This window comes from Pholcus phalangioides, unplaced genomic scaffold, assembly GCF_987345545.1.
Source record: "Pholcus phalangioides strain wild (caught in Gottingen) unplaced genomic scaffold, Ppha-v1.0 ptg000022l_1, whole genome shotgun sequence".
Lineage (NCBI taxonomy): Eukaryota > Metazoa > Arthropoda > Arachnida > Araneae > Pholcidae > Pholcus > Pholcus phalangioides.
The window spans coordinates 11,762,800-11,784,081 of record NW_028301615.1 but is presented as its reverse complement, the minus strand read 5'-3'; the positions used below and the strand labels follow the sequence as shown (position 1 = coordinate 11,784,081).

The following is a 21,282-nucleotide window of genomic DNA, read 5'->3' as shown; positions in this document are numbered from 1 at the left end:
TGTATTTGAAGCAACCATAAAAATATCCACATAAAGCAAATTTGAAAAAAAAATCAGTCGTTTAGAAATCTCTTAATCCCTACACTCAAACCCGGTTACAGCGACATCGGAGAGTCTGCGAAATTTCGTCGTTGCAATCGAGGTTGATGTTTTCAAGACCTTTTCTGCCAAAAAAAATATAATCAGATGCAAACAAATACTGTTGTTATTTCATTGTTGTTACGCTGACCATAATTGATCTAGAAAATACGAGAAATTGGGATAGACATATTGGGTACGAGACACCACCAATTGTTGCTAAAAAATAGTGGCAATTGTTGATGAAATCACTAAATATTGCTTATAAACCCTTGTGAAAATATACGAAAATACAGTGATCAGGGGCGTCGGAAGTATTTCGAACCCGTGGATGCTCGTCTTGAGTTTCATGAAGGAAATTCAAATTTTTGAATCAATTTAGGGGGGTGCTTGGACAAGCTCTACAAATTTCAGATGGTGCTCGAGCACCGACAGCACCTCCCACTCCGACGCCACTGACATTGCCGTGGTACACCAAATCTGCAGTGATTTCAAATATATTTCACGGGGGGAAAAATTTATCATGTCAAATATGGGAGATGAATGTTTTCAGTCATATTTATAAATTATGAAAATCACCTTCATACCCGATCCAAGTAATAATGAAGAATCAGTGTTAGAATCATTCAAAAAATCAGGAAAAAGGGAATTTTTACATGTCTGAAAGGGCAAAATTACGGGAAAGCACGTTCTATGTACGGCTCATGTAAATGAGGAGCAAGTTGGAGCATAAACGTGTAACGAATGCTTTTATTTTTACTTTAACATTAATAAAACAGCAGACAGACATTACCTGAATGTGATGAGATCAAATTCTAGAAATTTCATGCAAAAAAACCATATAAAAAAAGCAAGAGCGACGAAAAAAATGTGTCGTTATATCCAAGTTCGTGATTTCACCGACGTTATAAGCAAGGTTCCTGAACATTATTCTTTGTGGGAATCAACCCATTCCGTCAAGAATTTGCATTGTAACCAAGGTGTCATTGCAACCGAGGTTGTTATAGCCGAGTTTTAAGGTACATGTTATTGATAGTGAATTTTAAACAGAAACATAACATTTCTGTGATATACACTCTATATCAATGCACAATTCAGATGGGAAATCTGATAGTAATGGAATATTGTGGATAATTTAGTTTGCTACTCACAAGGAAGCTTGTTTTATCCTCTGCAGTGATAGGAGCGGCGAATTGCTCGTCCTGGGGATGACGTCCAACGGAACAGGGGAATGCTCGTCTGTGCTGCTACTCGTATCTGAAAGATAAGACGTTAACATCTGAATCTCTTTCTGTCTCAGGATAAAAGATGAAAGAAATATACAGTGTTTCTTTCACGAAGAGTGTCAAAAAATAATCAAAATTTCGCGCTTAATTTTAGAGCAAAAGGAAAATATGAAAATTTAACAATAGCGAATTTGATGATCAAAATGAAGCGTATAAAAGTACCCGAAAGGTACCCCCCCCCCCCTAGTACATTTGTATCACCTAAAAACGAATTTAAGAATTAAAATTTTCATACCGCCTCCAAACAAACAAAACGCAAAATTGTGAAATTTGTATCTCTTTTTTTTTTTATTCAAAAATGAATTTATATTTGACTGAAAATTCGTCGAGATATCGTTGATTAAAATACTCGATTTCTGTCACTTTCAAAGAGCCCTTTCAAAAAAGGAATATGGATATGGTCGTAAAAAGCAGCGCAAATCAAGAATGCGTGGTAAATTTCCATTGGTTTAGTAGAGAGGGGCAAAAATGTTTCTTTTCATTGAAGGACGGATCAAAATTTCAACGTTTTTTTGCCCCCAATTATCATTTTAGGGAGTGAAACTATTATAGCACAATTTTATACTTTTTACTGATTATTTTTCATATTTTGCTTAAATTTGATATTCAGTAACCAACCATGGAATATTTATTCCTTTCGAACTACTTTCGGGAATAATTTTCTGAACGTATTATTTTAACTGTAAAAAATATTCATAGACCTTTTACCACGAAATAAACTCTTTGCTCTCTCTTACTCTCTACGATGAATACGCATTCACTGCATATAATTTCGATTCCTAACAAAACACATTTTTGGAAGTGCTCATCAAGAGTATATAATTCTCATTTCCTGTTCAAAATCCAGCGAAAAATTCAAAATTTTCAAATTAAAAGATTTATATAAAAATTATTGAAATTAAATAAAACTCATTGAACATGATGAACATGTAGAAAAATTAGTGAAATATTAAATGGATATGTGTGTGTGTAGAAACATTAGTGAAACTAAATGCATATGTAGAAACAGTGAAACATAAAATGCATATGTAGAAACATTAGTGAAAAATAATGTTATTAATGTTATTATGCAAATAAAATTATTAATAAATTATTAATAATTTTCATATTGTTCATACAATATTGGTATGCTTCATCATATTTGGTAACTTGTAATATAATTATTTTAATGGTATTTTTATGGATAATTTCTTCTTTACCTCTTAAATTATCTCGATTTATTATTATACCTTATATTTATTATTATCACTTGTAAAATTGGGGTCGTCCACACCGCAGTTTAATTTTCTAATATTGTAACATTGAAATTTTTTTCAATTAAAATTTTTTTTATTCATAAAAAAGAGATTTAAAAAGACAAAAATCATCAAGAAGACAACTTAGATTTTTCTGGGAAAATCATGAAAACTATGGAATCTAAGAAAAATTCAATGGCTTCAGTTCAAGTAATTATTTTTCGGTTTCTTTTTACATGTGGCTTCATTTAACTTTGCTATCATGGATCTGTTGTGATACAAAATACCGATTAATGATCATGATAACAAATTCTCCATCATATTCCTAAGGCCGGGATTACACTATAAAAGTTCATTTATGAAACTTGAAAAATGCATCCAACAAGGGCATCAGTTGCATTCATTCGAATGTAATCGATGAAACCTTTATGAAACTTTTATAGTGTAATCTCGGCCTAAGAGAAATTTCATCCTTTTTATAATCCAAGGGGGGAAAAAAGTCAAATGAATTTTTTTTACAATCATTTCAACGTTAATTTTTTTACAACCAAGAATAATTAGATAAGTATGATTTAATCTCGTCGATTAATCTTTCTTTGGGAACAGGGGATTTGCGAATCGATGAATTTTTGTTGGTGAATTCACCGGACACGATGTGTAATGAATGCACAGTTTGTTCCAGAAATCCTTAAATTGTAAAAAATCATAAAAATCACAGAAACTGGTATATTTGAACGTAGTTTTCGAAAAAGTTATTCTCACGAAGGAGGACTCTTTGTTTGGTACAGAAAAAAAAATGGTTCAAATTTTTCTCGATAGAAGGTATTGTAAGAAATCAAATCAGGAGTTATTTTATCTGAATCTTTCTTCAATCTATCCTGTGTACAAAACGTTCGTAAAGTTTCAGCCATAGATTCGTGGCTGAAGTAAAACGGCTTCACCAATAGTGCTTCATCCACCAATGCCAAAACATCACAATAAAAATCTTATGTAAGAGCCAGCAACACGGGAGTGGGTGAATTCAGAAAAAGCTGTTGATCGTACACTTTGCATTTTATAGGAGTCTTGCTATCGTGCAGCACCCCCTACCGTCAAAAATTTAAATTTTTTGTACCAAAAGAAAAAGAAATCACTTCATGAGACTACCTTTTTCGCAAACAGCATTAAAATATACCAATTCCTTCAATTTTTATGAATTTTTTAACTATTAATGAATTTATAGGACACCCTGTATTTCTCAGTTTCAATGTTGTTTAATCCAATGGTGAGACTATTACCATTGAAAGAGAAGCAAGTTCCGATGGAATAGAAGGTTGATTTTTAGTCGGTTGATGCTTTGGAGATATATTTCCGATATTTCACTCACAAAGCCATTTCGAAACAACTGGAAACGATGTGAATATTGTCTCTCGACTTCATGTCAAAACATACGAACGAGATGCCGCTTACTTTGTTCTTCTTCACATACATATACCAAAGAGTCTAATTTACCCACGCCTTCGAAAACAATCCTTTATTTTTGTTTTCTTTTTTTGCCTTTTCATTCGTGACGTATTTACATCTGTCGATTGTTTTTATCTTCCCTTTGCGGCACTTTTTTTTCTTCTTCTAAAACGCGCACACACAAGTAGAAAGACCGAAACCATCAACGATCTTTTATTTAATCCTAAATTTCTCTTAACCCCATTCCCATGCGGTTCCCCCCATTGTGTTCGCATATCAAGGGCGGAGGCAGAAGAAAGTAAAATATAATAATAATAATGTACAAGTACTTATATATGAGAGAAAAGTGTTCCGAGATGAGACACGATAGCTTTAAAAGAAAAGAAAAAAAGAAGAGCCGAACAAATACTTGACGAAAATCGGTGAGAACAACGATAGTTAAATATTTGCTATCTGCATGTTATGTGAGTGTGAGTCTTGTCGACATGCAACTCGATTTGGAGTGGGCAGTCTCGGTGAACACGGAAAACGCTTGCTTCCTTTTCTTGCCCTCACAGATTCGATTTTTTTCCCTTGCAGTTGACAACCAAAATATCTGGGAAAATAATTTTTCAAAAAGATTTCGGGAAGTAAATACATTATGGGTATGCTCCGCCATATTTAATGTAAAAATCACGGGTTCATTAAAATGTAATTAATTATAACTATACATGAAGAAGACTAGTACTGTCCTCGTAATCCTCGTAACATCCCTTAACCCCTTACATACGTTGTTCGGTGTTTGTATTTTGAGAATAAAGGGTGTTTACGTAGGCAGAGATAGACTTCAAAAGCTGGGGAAGGGGTACGAAGATGATGCTGGGGGCAGGATGATGATGTCAATTCATATACATTAGACCAGTCCGCTCAGCCATTGATGCTGGGGGGGGGGGGGCAGTGCCCGTATCTCCGCCCATGGCTGTCTAACCATTTTACGATTATCAGATGACAGCAGAAGTGTGGGACAAGTAGTTCTCGAAATATGTTAATTAATAAAATTCAATTTGATTTTTCACCTTTTATTTATTTGCACAACAGCAAATGAAGTATTGTATTGTATTGTATATATTCTGTATTCATCATATCTGAATACAGAATACCAGGAAATTAATACTTTACATTCATAATACAATATTTACAAAAATCATTTAAAGACAAAGGCAAAAAAAAAAGTTTAATTCTTGGAGGAGAGTGAGCAATTCACTTGAACCAGTGTTAATGAAAAAAAAAAAGAAACGATTAAGATTTTTATTGTTATGTGAGTGTCACTTTGAGTTGAATGTCTTATCTTTGTTGCCAGTGGTTATTTTTTCCCAAGATGCAAAGGGTAGAAGAAATGTTACGCATGCATTTGCACCTAAAATTCTCCACTATCTTCTATGCTGATAGTTTGGTACATTATGTGAATTTAGAAGAAGTCACACACTTTCTGTACTTTTGGTATTATGTGAACGAGAATTAGTAACTGTGCGAGTGGTTCCGTGATGGCTTTGCAACACAAAGACCAGGGACCAACGAAATCGAATGTGTGTGAGCTGGTCTCTCATTTGCCAAAGTCGCTGCACAGAGAGCAGGCAGACATTCAACACGATATTCACATGTAGGATCGACATTTGAAGGGGTGGGGTTTTGGTTGGGGCACAAAGGATCCCCAGTGAAATATTGAGTTGTATACTAACCTTTGAAAATCCTTTTTAATTAACACAAGTTGATAAGGTAACGTATAAAGATATTTTCTTTCGATATTTAATTTTCTTTTACAGAAATTACCAAAAATATTTAAAATTCCCTTGGGAAGGGCGTAAGTTTGCTTAGATAACACGAAAATTCAGGCATCTGTCATGTTCACTTCAAAATATGGAAGGAACAGGGCAGTACCACTAGAAGGCAAAGCGCGCAAAACTTTTACGACATAAGTTAGAGCCACCCATACGCTCAGAACACACGTTCCGGCATGTACCGATTCGATAGAAATTTCCAAGAGGGATGTTTACGAGGTGCATGTGGCAGTTGGCAAATTTCAAACTTCGAGAAAAAACGACAGTCGACTTCTTCAGTAAAAAAACTTCATCGCAAAAGTGTGTGGTAGGCGCACAACATTACAAGAAATAACTGCACACTGGGAATGTGTGCGTGCGTGTGTGTGTGTGACAGAAAATATTGGAAGCACATTGCCTATTGCAATGGCAGCAGTACAACATACTGTACACAAAACAACACACACACGCAAACTGTTGAATTCCACCAACGAAATGTTCCTTCGTAACTCACTTTTTCGCTGTAAATGGTAATAAATTGCACCATAGTAATAGGTCGAGGGCGAAGAAAGGTATACTGCAGCAAGATTATGTATCATTGTGTACAGTGTATTATTTTATCCTGTAATGCAATTAATACATCCTTAGTTCTAAAAAAAATTTTTGTTGAAAACCTGTAGTTTATTTGGATCTGATTATATAGCGTTTTTAAAAAGAAAAATGTTCGACATAAAACCGAACAGTTTTTAAAATTTTTAAATAATTTATGGTAATTGCCGCGTAAATTTATTTGCATTTTGTTGTGGCGTGTGTTCTGCATGAAGTCTTGTGTGTTAGGTTCCCTTTTTTTCCTCTCCTTAATTTTTACCACCATGCATACTAATTCCGTCATGTATATTTCATTAGTGCGTTCGCAGCCTGTAGGTTGTGGCCCGGGGTGGAAGAAAGAAAGCTTAACTAAAAGAGCTTAATTGCCGGTTATTAAGAGCCGTGGCTTAATCTTTTGTGTCCCGGAGCTAAGCCGAAACACTTCATGTAGTATGTAAGTAGTTACAAGAGGCGAAGGAGTTGACTCTCTCTCTCTCTCTCTCTCCTAACGCTATAATTATTTTTCGTTCCCCTTACTTATTATTATTACGGTTCTTACAGTAGTGATGCATAATTATTTCATTATTTCGCTTGTTTCTCGTAACAAGGACTTGCGGGTCACGCAAAGCGTGTGCAAACTTATTTCACACAAATTGTACCGAATACTTCTCCGCCCATTTACTTTGACAGCCTCAATGAAAACTGAAGAGATGTGGGGGAAAATCCACTTTTTTTTTTCTGCGGATCATTTAGAAAACAGATAAAAGATTGAATGGCATCAAACAACATTCATAATTGATACTATTTATTTAGAATCTTAAGAATTCTAATGAACCGTCAATATATTACAGACTATTTGAGAAATAACTTTGAAATTTTTATCGCCTTGAATTATGAACTGAATGTTATTGAAAACTTGTTCTAAATGAACATAGGTATTATTTTCTCATTTGGATGAGTTTCAAAACAACAATATTTCTTAAAAGCTGAGGGGTGGGTAGGAAAAATAAAATTTAACATGGAATCAAATTTTCCGAAGAAAATGAAGTTTATTCAAATAGGTAACTCTAATCAAATAAAATGGAACTTTGGTTAACGAGCAATTCGCATAACGAGCAAAAATTTTGAACAAATTTTGATTCATTTTTATACAAAAATTGCCACGTTTTCAAGACAAATAAGTTCAATTGGCCGAATGGTCGACGCGTTTCGGCTCTTCAATGGAGAGCCGTCATCAGGACCTCGTGGTCAGAATTCACAGGAATCAGTCGTGGAGGGGTGATGTTTATGTCTGGTCGTCCGGAGAGTTCGCCTTTGTATTTGCTGCGTCCGAGTGGTCTTTGGATGCGAATTGGGGAGCCATCTCGGACGCAGCAAATACAAAGGCGAACTCTCCGGACGGCCAGACATAAACATCACCCCTCTACGACTGATTCGTGTGAATTCTGACCACGAGGTCCTGATGACGGCTCTCATTGAAGAGCCAAAACGCGTCGACCATTCGACCAATTGAACTTATTTGTCTTGAAAACGTGGCAATTTTTGTATAAATTAAAACCAGGCAAAGTTTCTAATTTTTGTGATAAAATTTTGATTCGATTAACGAGCGATGATTCGAATTACGAGCAAAATTTTGTACTTTATTTATTTTCACGTTATCACAACTGAGGTTATGGTTTTTCGCTTTCATCAACACAAGTCCGCGTACCAAACTCGAAAAAATAAACTTTCGTACGAATGTCACTATTTACCACATGAAATAGCGTAGACTATACTTACGATGTAGCATTGTAACCACGCGTATGTGCGCTTGAAGTTTTTTAAATTCTGTTTGGAGAAGAACTTTGGGCTGATTGCATTATTGACCGTCACTGAGTTACTAGCTTATGAACAAGAACCACCATTTCCGAAAAGATTGTGTCCTTGGGGAAGACCATGAGACTGGAGGTGCATGAGCCCTACATTCGAGAACTAGTGGAGGAACATGGTCATATCCACAGACAACCCGATGGATCTCCATTGCACGCAATAGCAAGAGATTATTATGATCTCGTCTGAGGAAGACGAAAATAGAAATGAGAAGTCCCTTCACTTCAATTAAATTCACTTAACAAATAAGATTAAGAGATGTGTAGAACGTGGGAATATGTGCAAAACTTTGTAGAAGAGAACCACCCCAAACAAAGCTGTAGCAGTGTGAACAATAAATCTGTCCAACGAAACGAAAGTGAGTTTTCTCATTTCCGAAAAAATCAAAACAAGAGGCAAAAGCAAGCGTCATAGATAGGATTCAATTTTAAAGTCACACAAAAAAGAATAAGTTTACAGACGGTGAGCGCATTGCATAAGTCGTCCTTTCTCAGGTCGTTTAGAGTAATTTAATTTCTAAACATTATCGTATTGTATATTTATTTATGGTGTTATTATTTTTTAAATATTTTATTGTATTATTTATTATACTATTATTGAGTTGCATTAATGAATGAATGACGTTTTTATTAGTCATTTTCATGTGAAAGAATAACTGTGGAACGAATTATCCAAGTTTCCATTATTTCCTATGAGGAAGTTTGATTTGCATAACGAACGATTCGGATAACTAGCACGTTGTTGGAACGAATTAAGCTCGTTAACCGAAGTTCCACTGCACTCTATTCAATTAGGTAAGTACTTATGACTTCTTAAACTAAAAATAGAGAATCAATCGATTTTCACGATTACCCACTTCAAACAACTAATGAGTAGATGATATAAATTATCAAAAGAGATATATGAGAAGGGCAGCATCTAGCAAAATATTTCATTCATTTAATCCTCAAGTATACAGGGTGCCCAGGAAAGTTCCTTTATCCTGGAATAACTAAAGAAGCGTTGATTCTAGAGGCATACTTCATATTCGAAAAAACATCAAAATAAGGTGTAGACCTCATTAATTAATGTTAATTAAATTAACTTTTTATTTTTGGTCACCCTGTCTTAAAAACAACCTCAATTATAAACTTGTTGCCCAGTCTCTCCGAAGCCCAACAAAAAAAAAAATAAATAAATAAAAATCCATGGTTTCAACAGCAACATTCGCTGAGACATTTGCATTCAAAATTCACTGATAATGAGAAAAAACTTTACTTGCCTTTGTCAATTTTTTTCTGTTCTAATTGGAAATTTCATTTGCCTTGACAAATGTTTTGGTGATATTCCGTAATTTTGTCAGCCTAGGTATTTATCGTGTTGGGTGTATTAATGTACTTTTCTACCGCAACAACTTTCGCGGGCCAGATGGAACTCCTTGGCGGGCCAAATTATGCCAGAAGTGCGATAAAAGAAGAAAGAAAGTCGATTCTGCATGCTTAATCAATTTTTTCACATTCTTCATCGCCAAGTATGTTTCATTAGCAACAAATAGCCAGTTCGAATATTGAACTTTAATTTTGATTCACTTCAGACCATGTTGATTCATTTAAGAGATCGTCTCTCTCTGTTAAGATTACTTAATGTATTTGTTTCTTTTCCGAATTTCGACACATTTCATTAATATACATTTTCTTTCTTTTATGGGATCAAAAAACTATAAACAACGGATATAAGATGTAGGATTTATGTTCAAGGTCGATGATCTTCGAATTTTTTCAAGTGAATCCCCTCAATGATTTCTCTGTCCTCGGTTTATTTCCTAGAAATAAACAAATAAATATTTTTTTTTTTACGTTTAGGTCGTCAGAGTCAATTTTTAGCCACTCGAGATACTCTAAGAGGAAATTCCTGATTTTTAAGAGTTTGTAATTAGGATCCTAAATCAATACATTCGCCTTCTCCGAAACCACTGATAAAGGCGAGATAGAGAAGCTTTTAATTCATTTTTTGTTTCATCTTTCAGTACCTATTCCGAACGACGACGGCCAGATTTCTTTTCGGAAGTATAAATTATAGTGACCCCGTTGCACCCAGGCTAATAATCGCGACCGGCCGGGTGAGCCATCCCAGTAAATCGGTAATTAAAGTGCTGAAAATCCAGATGACTCGGAAGCATACGCCTATAATTAAAAGCGAAATCTGCCGGCAATTACAGTTGGGCCGCAAACAAGGACATGTATATGGCTTTGTACCTTTGCACTCGAGAGTGCCCACGTATGCGGCGGTCGCTTCCACGTTGAAAAAAAGGGGGGGGGGGGAAAGAAGAGACAATTTATTCCACTCTGTCTCTAAATTTTCCGAGTTTTCCCTCTCGAATGTACGAGGTAAAAGAACGAGTCAGTGCATAAATAAACGAGAAAAAACCCAAAACTTCCCATCAAAGGATTTCTGTACCGAGTTTAATGAGCATCAAAAGATTATTAATATATGTGGCAGAGAATGTCATCATTAATAAAGAACGTTCGCGCAGTGACTCAAATCGAACGGAGAAACTAAATAGAGGAGACGGTTCCATATAGCCATGCACCCTATAGAGGGTTGGGACAAGCGTCTAAAACTGATATAAAAACGTCAAAAACCTAATTGAATGCTTTTGGATAATGTTTTGAACATTAGGGGTAATAACATGATGAGAAACTTTTTTTTCACATTACAATGTTTTATTTTTAAACAATAATTTATTACAATAATTAAAACAAAATATTAATTATAATTTGCAATTTTGAATTTTTCGACATACAAAGAATCAACAAAAATGGTCATACAAAATATGATTTTATGGTTCATTTAACCGAAACTACTGATTACATGTGTTCAATTTAGGCCTACTAAGCAAAATAGAGCTGTTTTTTTTTTCAAAATATGTATGATGAGCCATCAGAGGGTTAGGTTTTTGACTTCAGAAACCAACTCAGTATTAGAACAGTCAAAAAAATTAACCCGTGCATTTCTAGTGGGAATTTCTATATGTAAAATATTTCAGGTTTTTGACGTGACAGTTTAAAACATTATTTTTATTACCGATATTATCATATTTCCCTTATATCTGTTTTCTAGTAAATTTGTTATGCAAAAAAACTAAAAATATATATAAGTACGACCCCCGGGTCCCCAACCCCATGTTAGAGCCCTGTTAACCTTATGGTGGAGATCCATGGCCATAAATATTAGAGTAGTGATTTCCAAAAGTTAGACAGAGATCCGTTTGAGTTCCACGAGACACAGTGACTTCTGAACACAGTAACTCTGCACCACGAACACCCCCCCCCCCGCGCCTACATCGGGTAGTTTTGAATAGAAGCCAATCATAACACTTTCATACAGAATGCCCACAATACTGTATCTCAATATCTTAGGTACCTACTTGGATTTTAATGGAGCCGGTCGTGTCCTACCCAGACAGATTTTACTGTATTTCAAGAATAAATTGAGCGTAACAATAGAGTGTGATTTCCAAACAGTTAATCGCGTCACTAGAACCACCGATAAGCTTCGAGATAAGGAATGGGTACAACGTACCACTTAATATGCTAATCTCATTATCATTTATTTATTCATTTGCACATCTCAACAGGCAAATCCCAATTACACAGACGGAAAACCACCAAGGACATAAAAATACAATAAGTTAATGAAAATGTAAAACAAAAGTAAAATGATAACAATCATAATTCATCAAATTTACGCGTTAAAAATTATACCGTCAAACAAACACCTAATACAAATATATACACTCAGTATCCAAAAAATTATGAAAACCCCTCATTCAAACTTCGACTCGTCCGTGCAGCACGTGCGCTGGCGTAATAAATCGGATTTGCAGATAAAAAGCTTTCTCCTAGTCAGAAGCACTAGTTAACATTTAAATTTGCCTTTTCACAGGGGGAAAACAAGAGTTAAGATTGACTTTGAACGCGGTATGATTGTGGGCGCCAGAAGAGGCGATTTCAGTATCTCCGAAGCCACTATCGTTCTCGGCCTCTCTCGTATAACAGTATCTCGAGTCTTCAAAAAGAATGGTAACTAAGCCAAAAAACTTCAAGCGGAAGTCGCTTATGAACGAAAGAGGTGTCAGGCGACTAACCCGCATTGTGTGCAGCAACAGAAGAGCTATAGCGCAACAAATTGCAGCGCAATCCAACTCAGGATCATCGCAAAGCATATCCGTACGCTCTGCAAGACAGATTTTAAAACGAATTGGTTTCAATAGCCGACGACCAACAAGTCCCTTTGATTTCGCTGCAACACCACAGAAAACGACTTTTGTGGGCTAGAGAACGCCGACATCGGACACTTGATAAATGGAAGAAGGCTGTTTGGTCTGACGGGTCAAGCTGTCTTCTCCATGACGTTGATGGCAGGATCCGTGTGTGGCGCAAGCAGCACGAAGCCATGGATCCGGCATGCCACACGACAACTGTTCAGGCGGGTAGCGGAGGAATCAAGGTCTCGGGAGCATTTTTCTGTATACTCTTGGTCCTTTATTTCCATTGAAACATCCGTCAGAGCCAGCGCCTACCTTCAAATCGTTACTGACCACGTGCACCTTTTTATGGCCATTATGTTTCTTGATGATGATGATGGTTATTTCCAGCAGGACAATGCACCCTCCCAAGGGGATGGAATTATCTCTGATTGGTTTGAGGAACATGATTCAGAGTTTTAATTGCTTCAATGATTCCACCAGTCATCCGATCTCAACCCAATTGAGCATTTGTGGGAGAGGTTGAAAGGTCTGTTAAAAGCTCCGAAGCATTCATTACCTTCTAATCTGAGGGAATTAAGAGCTGCTATTTCATTTTTTTAGCATGAGCTGATATTCCTCCTCAACGGTTTCAGCAACCTATAATGTCTATGCCTATAAGAATATCTGCTGTCATCAAAGCCAGAGGAGGTCCCACACGATATTAGTGGTGAGTAGCAGGGTGTTCCTAATTTCTTGGCAACTGGGGTGATACGTAATGAAAATACAAATTGATAATTCGATACAAGGAAGACAAAGCCACGTCTACTCAAAAAAAAAAAAAAAAAAAAATCCCGAAAAATAGATATATTGAACAAAAATAGAAAGTACAAAGAAAAGTAAACAGAAGGAAATTAATATGAAGAACAAAAATGAAAACAAGAGAAAAAAAATAATGATGCCAAAAGTACGCTTAGAGATAAGAAGAAAAATTAATGAGAAATATGTACAGTGCCCAGTGGAATGAGGAATTTCTATGAAAAATATCTGGGAATTCACTCGTATTATAATTTTTACATGCTCGCAAAATGTGTGAAGCATCCAAATGTTCGCTCGCGAGATGACACGGAGATTTTAATTAGACTCGTCAAATAAGAGTAATCGATTCTGCCGTGAAGAACTTTGTGAAGAAATAATAGTTCTCGCATATCTGCTATCGAGAGATGACATCTTGGAAAAAAAGATCCGAAATAGGTGCATCTGGAACGTGCGCACCAAAATCCTTCCTGACTAATGACCGCAAAAACTTTTTCTGCACCCGTTCAACTCCATCGCTGTAGGAATATGGCCCCCATGTTACTGAGTCATACTCAAGTGAGGATAAGACATGTGCGAAATACAGTCGTGCCATCGCTGGAACACAGGTGAATGGTCCAGCCGACCTAACGATAAATCCAAATGACTTCCACGTGAGCGTTGAAGTTCAAAGGAAAATGAAGTTTCTTGAAAATTACACCTGAATTCACTACCATGCTTTTTCTTTCTATAGCTGTTGCATCTACCGTGTACTCTTAAAGCAACGGATGCAATATTTTCATGCGAATGAAACGACACTGCGCTTGGAAACATTCAGACTTAGATTATTGTTGCGACACCAATCCTTCAGACGGAAAATATAATTTTGAAGAGCCAAGCAGTCTTCTATGGATTGAATTGATCGATGAAATTTTAAATCATCTATCAAGAGTACCGCGAAGATAGAAAGTTCATTAATCCCTCATCGAGAGTATATTTAATCATTCAGTACTTTGCACTGAGCCTAGAATGATCTTCAATTTTTTTTCTGAAGGTATATGAATTATTATGTTATAAATTTGACCTAAAGGACGATCTTGCAGAGAATGTAGGTTTTACAAGTGTTTTTAAGTTGAATCATGAATTCTTCGTGAGAACGTGCGCATTTCAAAGATGATTCGAAAATGAAATACACATAGAAAGGAAAGCCTGTTGGAAAGTAAATAAACAAGCCTATAGGAGGGTAAAAACACACCCACTAATTCCAGGAGCAAAAAACAGGAAGCAGCCATCTGCCTGGTCTGTACACTTTGCACTCCCATTTTCTATTATATGGGGTGGGGGTACTCACTAAGTTTTTATTTTACTTTTTGAAAAGAGGAAGTAGGGGAGCAGCGCAGAGCAGCTGTTGGTGTGTGTACACGTACATCAAGATGCAAATACTGTACTTTGTAGTATAACAAGGCAGGGCTAACCAAAAAGAACCCTTTCTCGTAATTTCAAGGCAAGATGGGATGCCTTCACCAGTCAAGTGAAGTCTGGAAACGGTTTTTTTTCCCTTTTTTAATACTTCCCCTGCTGCTGCTGTTGTTGCCAACAGGGTAACCAATAGAATCGCAAGGTTTTCGGGGACAGGTGAGACCATCCAAGAGCATATTGTGTCGATGCTGAATACTGTTATTCGTGTCCGATAAATAAATTCACCGACAATTCAATAGCACACAAATTATCGGAAAGAAAATTCATGGAAGGGGAGAAGTCGTACAGACAACTCGGCGGCAATCGTTCATCGTCGTGACATTTACCACACTTCATTATTCGAAATCAACAGAAAATAAACCTAAATTTAAAATTTCTATGTACAGTAAGCTAACCATATTCACTTGAGAAAAATACGGGATATTGGGCTTCCAAATACGGGGAAATACGAGACACGGCCAATTAATGCCAAGAATGATGCCAAAAAAGCAAAGAACAATTGCAAAAATCAAAGAAAAGTCGCAATCGCGGGAAATGAAGTGCTACGGAAAATTGCAGTGAATTAAAAAAAAACATGACTAGATGAATATTTTTATTGAAGTCGTAATTATCGTAATTCAATTTGAGAATTGGGAAGATAGTTTTAACCGTTGATTTGAAGAATAAAAAGTCAATTTGGCTTCGTTGGAAATACATGAAAAACCGGAACATTTTTACAAAAAGGTCTGGACGGCCAAAAAACAGAAAAAACCGGGACTGTCCGCCAAATATGGGACGTATGGTCACCCTAATGTACTGTCACTGTACTATGCATGTATAATAATATACTTGTTACGGTAAATGCGATAAATCAGTTATTATGCATAATCGCCAATCGTCTCGATAAGTTTGATAAATTTATCACTTTTAACGGTGAATTATACATAAAACCCTAGCGTATATCTGATGAATTTGATGAATTGTTGAATTGTATTCTACACTAAAAATATTGTACACTAGGGATAATATGCATAATACCCAGTGTAATTGGGAATTTGATAAACATGAAAAAATTCCTAACTGAGTCTCGGTAGTGTATGTTTGATAAATATCGTCGACCCCGATATAAGGAACTCCTATTTAATGAATTTCACGATTTAATGATTATTTTCGAATTTCATCTCAGCGCGAATCTGTGAAATGAGAACTTGAGAAAACACCAAAAAGGGAACAAGCCAGTGAATAATCAAAAGAATAACCTAGAGACTGCAAGCACATCCAAGGGTGACCTTAGACAGTGTGGAACCTGGTGAGTAAACAACCACAAGAGTGACCGACGGAAAGAGTGATCAAGTTAGTGTGAAAGCCAACAGTGTAACTTAAAGACAGAGGTGTATCTATGAAGGAGGGGGGGGGGGTTGGCTAAGCGCGTGGGTTCTTCATATATCCTCTGTTGTTTACACCCCGATTTCACGATTTCTATCAGTGCTTCTTCAGTTTCTGGGCAGGGTGACGAAATGAAGTAATCAAAGATGAATGAAGACAACAATTGTGAGAGAGGAAGTGATACCGTCAACACCATTTCGAAGATCTTCAAGGGTCAGAAATCCTCCAACACGGTTGGTCAACTGACTGTTTCCTTTAGGGAGGAAGGACCTACAGTATTTGATTCTTTTCCGAGAACAAAATTTCATCAACGGGAATGCGTTAACGTGTACAAAGTTTATGATGGTGATAAAAATTTAACAGAATTTATCAATACGTTGGAAAAGAAAAACAAAAAACTCTGGTATGTAAAACACATTTGTTTGCGAAGTTTCCCGACATGAAATGACATGCGACGAACTTTTTTAACGATCAACAGATAAACAGGTGAGCAAAAAAAAGAAAGAAAGAAAGGAAAAAGACCATTCGCAAATTGTTCATCTAAATCCTAATTAAGTGGCACTCCTATTTAAAAAAAACGACCGAGATACCGTTTTATTTTATTGCGACAAATAAATCAAAAACTAATTTTGAGTAACGACGTTTCAACAGTAGCCTCGGCTGGAGGAACATTAAAGAAATGTCATTCTCTCGAAAATCCGATCATTCGTGCGAATGCATTTCATAGGAATCATGCTTGCTCTGTAAGAGGCCTGTGATCGTAAAATTATAACGATGGATGTCGTCAAATAAAAACGATATCGCGGGGACCAGACATTATATTTTCAGTGGTGGTGGTACGTATTATTATTCTCGTGTTGACCCGCGATTTCTGGGTGGGAAGATTTGCGTCGGCAATACTATGTACATACGTATATATGACTTTATAATGGGTGGGGCAGAGCAAACCACAACACACAACAACAGCAGCAGCAGGATGGAAGGGGGGAGTCACCTTCCTATTTCATTTTTTCTTATGGGGTGGAATGAGAAGAAATGAATAAAAACGGTGGGTTATGATGAAAAAGTAACAACGTGAAATCAAAACCTCGCCCCGGTGCAAAATCACCAGCAGGAACATTATGAGGCGATTCGTTTCTCCGTCTTCTTTCATCTAAGCTCCCATTTTTCTAAGAAAAGAGGGGAGTCTTGCCCCGTTTTTCACGTTTCCTACTTTATAGCGTATATTTTCAAAAAAAGCTAAAACACCTTTTAGTGGAATTTTTTTTTTTTTTTCAAGTTTCTCCTCGAAGTAACTGAAAAAGGAGTGCCGTCCCTTTCTTTTGTTGCTCCTGACTGTGATTTTATGGACCAGATTTTTGCTTTGAAGAAGAACCCAATAACTCATACACAATATTCGATTAAATTTCTTCCAAACATTTTTTTTAAATATCAAATTGCTTGTTATTACGCGATTAATAAAATTAATATCATGATTTTGTTCACTTACCAAGTTCAGCTTTTTTTTTTTTTCGACATAGCCCAGAAGCAGATTGAGATAACGGATTTACGGAAAATACACCATCACGCAATTCACCGACGGGAAAATTCACCGGCGGAAAAACCACCACTGGGAATATTCATCAACAAACAATTCACCGACAAAAGTGCGTCACCACTGTGTGAGTGCCCGACTGATTGACCAATTGAGGAAATTAGTGACTGAATGTGTGAGTTAATGAGTAACATTGCTATGCGATATGCCCGAGTGGCGTGGTGGTGAGATACTGTCACGGTCCCGGGTTCGAACCCAAAAGAGGATATAGATAAGATATTTTCTCTAACGAACGTGAGGCTAGACAGCACCTTCATTTCCAATCCATCTCATTAATGGTGTTAAATTGCAATATAGCGATATGGCCAGAGTTGGTGTTTGGTGAAGTAGTGAGTAACATTGGAGTGACCGAGTGAGTAAGTAATACCGGATGAGTAAGAGGACGTGGGTTCGATTCCCCGTATAAGGACAGTTGAATTTTCTCTCTTTCCTAAATATATCTTCGAGCTGTTAAAAACCTCCTTAAGTTCATTCTATACTTCGCATGGTGTTCTATCAACCCCTACCGTTTAATAACAACCTCTTGCAATATGAATGACGTATCTGAAGTTTACACGTTATTTGAATATTTTTTCCAATTCAAAGTATGCTTCTGGGATCAACGGTTCGTCAGCAAAATGCAGTCAATGGATCTCACTATAACGAGATACTAAAGATATTTTTCAAATCTTGTTTGGAATCGAATATAGTCTCTAATAAAATCCTCTGGATATACAACGATATAATTTACTACGATAAAAGATATACAGAAGACTGGATGTTGTGAAGATATTTATTATTTTTTTTAGATGTTAATTTTTTAAGGAAGGAAAAAACTCATCTCTGCCTCTACCGGGAGTCGAACCCGGGTCCCTCGATTGCCTTCCTTAAAAAATTAACATCTAAAAAAAATAATAAATATCTTCACAACATCCAGTCTTCTGTATATCTTGTATTAACAAGTGGAGAGCGACATTCATGTCATACTACGATAAATTTCATCATTTTTGTCGCACCACGGTCATTTTCTGCACACGAGGGATAATTAGACCGGGACCTACAATTTATTGCCGATTCCGAACGGCAGGATCGTTTCTATACTATCGATGGGTTGGTGCGCTAACCCCTCGATTGGGTACTCCCTGCGGTAGCAATATTTTTCTGCGGTCAAGTCGCCGTTCTGTTGTACCTTTGTGACAGGAAAGTTTTCTGACAAGGACGAACCGGGTATCGAACTCACGACACCTCTAAGCATCCTTTGGTACTTTAGGCGAGTATCTTACCGACCTGGGTTACCGCGCCCTACGATAAATTTCTTTACAAAGATATTTTGAGATTTTGAAACTGCTCTAGAACGACATTTTTTATAGTTAATTCAAAATCACCATAAATGTTTTTTAAAGTTCCTCCCCAATTTTTGTTTTTTCGAGAATGTTAATAACATCGGTATAGTATCTACGCTCCGAAAGGGTTTATAAAGTCACCGTGAAGCTATTTTCTGCGTAGTAAACATAAGAGGTGTTCGGTAACCGACTTAATAGTGTTAAACAACTAACTGAATTTTATTAATCAACGAGTCAATTAGAATTTTTTGTTGTGAATGAATACTACTAAACCAGACATACACCTCATCCATATTCCTCTGCGGAACTTCTAACGAATTGGTACATGTTGGAATGTGTGTGTGTGTGTGTGTGTGTGCGCGTGTAGAGAACCTTCCGTGAAATTTGTTTCCGTGTAATGTTTGTTATGTGTAGTGCTGCCATCTGCCATCAAATTTTCCAACTATGCACGAAGTGTAATGATTGAATAGTATACCGTTGTAAGCATGTAGCTCTCTGCGGCGATGTGAATGAATACTAACAAATGCATTTTGTGGTGGTACTAACAACGCTAATCCAGGAGAGATGCAAACAACAACTTAAATTTGGCGGTGACTGATGATAATGCTACCTCTCGATATAACGATAACCCCTCTAGGACGATATTTTTTCTTGGTCGACAGAGTATCGTTATATCGAGGTTTCACCGAAAAGAAGGACATTATTTTCGCATTATATTTTGAATTTAGATAAAATATGCGCATGGAATCCTTGTATCAGCTTCGGAATTCCAAAATTTTGTAGGTAGAGAAACGATGATACATATTCAATTTGTAGAGTAACTACGTAACGGAATTCACAAACACCTACGCAACAGCTTCAGTCGGAGAGGTCTAATCTCTCTTTTCGTGAATATCAGTAAGAAGATGGGCCTCCTCTATGAATTCGAACAAATGGACTTGAGCCACGTGAACGCATATGTATACGGGACATGTCAGACTCTTGTCTACTTTAATAGTAAAAAGACAAGCATAATTAATCACACGTACAGCAGTTATCCGGCCGAGAGGATAACGAAAAATATGGAGTTATCAGCGTGATGAAATGCGCCCAACACTCTCGCTACGGGTTTCTTCAAGGTAGGTTTCTCCGCCGCACACCCTATGACAGAGCCTCTTGCACACCTGGACATGGAGCTATTCATTACGACATAAAGAGAGGGAATTCGCCCCTCACATCTCAGGTAGTATGCGTTTTTTTTTTTTTTTTGCTTTGACGACTGTCTCCTTTTATCGCGTGGGCTCAGCGCTAAGATTTATGCACCGTTAACCGGCGAGACACGCCGAAAATTTTTAAGCCCTGCTGCTTCCAGATAAACTAACATTTGAGGGGAGGCAGAGAAGCACCATCACGTATAAGCGCAGACCGTACATACAATACACACACACAGAAAAGAAGAGGCACATCTACGGGAGAGAGACATTTTGTCTGAAGTGAAAAAAAGTATAAAAATAATTTTTAAAAAAGGAGGAGAGACCATTTAGGGAGAAAAGATGAATTTTTTGTGAGTCGAAGATACTGCACCTTTTCTACAATTTGTGAACTATTTCATTCGAGATTACAGCACTGTCATAGAATTAATTTGCTTATCCAAGGATCTTTCCGTTACACACTATAGCAGTGTTTCTCATAGTGTGCGTCACTGCTCCTAGGAGCGTCACGGCGAGCTGGAGATATTGATTTGTAATTATTGTTTATGCTTTGAAGCGGTTCTTTTATAAGGGAAAATATCAACCATATACTACTCCGGGGGCCAGCAGATGAGCTGTAGATAATTGGGCAAGAGAGACAAAAATTTGTGAACCCCTGCACTGTAGGAATCTAGGCCCCTTGGGTCACACCATGCATGTTGAACCCACTTTTATAGTGTAATCCCGGTGTAAGGCCGGGTATTATTACACTATAAAAGTTTAATAAAAGCTCTTAAATACAACATGAAAAATTCAACCATCGGCATATCGGTTACATTCGAACAAATGTAATGTAACCAATAGGCTTATTGGTTAGTTTTTTCAAGCTCTATAAAACATCTTTTATCAAACTTTTATAGTGTAATCCTGGCCTTAGATAAGATAAGGTCCGAACATCGTTCTTTGGCTGGTTTACATTTGCAGATTTTCAATTCAAAATTGATTGAATTATAGCATACTGGGTTTTATAGCATTATT

The 21,282-nt window shown here is 36.7% G+C and overlaps 1 protein-coding gene across 1 annotated transcript in view; it reads right to left on the bottom strand.

Annotated features, from left to right (window-relative positions):
- The window catches only part of LOC149069468 (uncharacterized), a 138,462-nt gene that overhangs the window by 67,964 nt on the left and 49,216 nt on the right, over positions 1 to 21,282 (bottom strand). Inside the window, exon 4 of the mRNA XM_089249940.1 lies at positions 1,230 to 1,335. Within this exon, the coding sequence (XP_089106066.1) occupies positions 1,230 to 1,335 (106 nt within the window). The remainder of the gene's footprint in view (positions 1 to 1,229; positions 1,336 to 21,282) is intronic.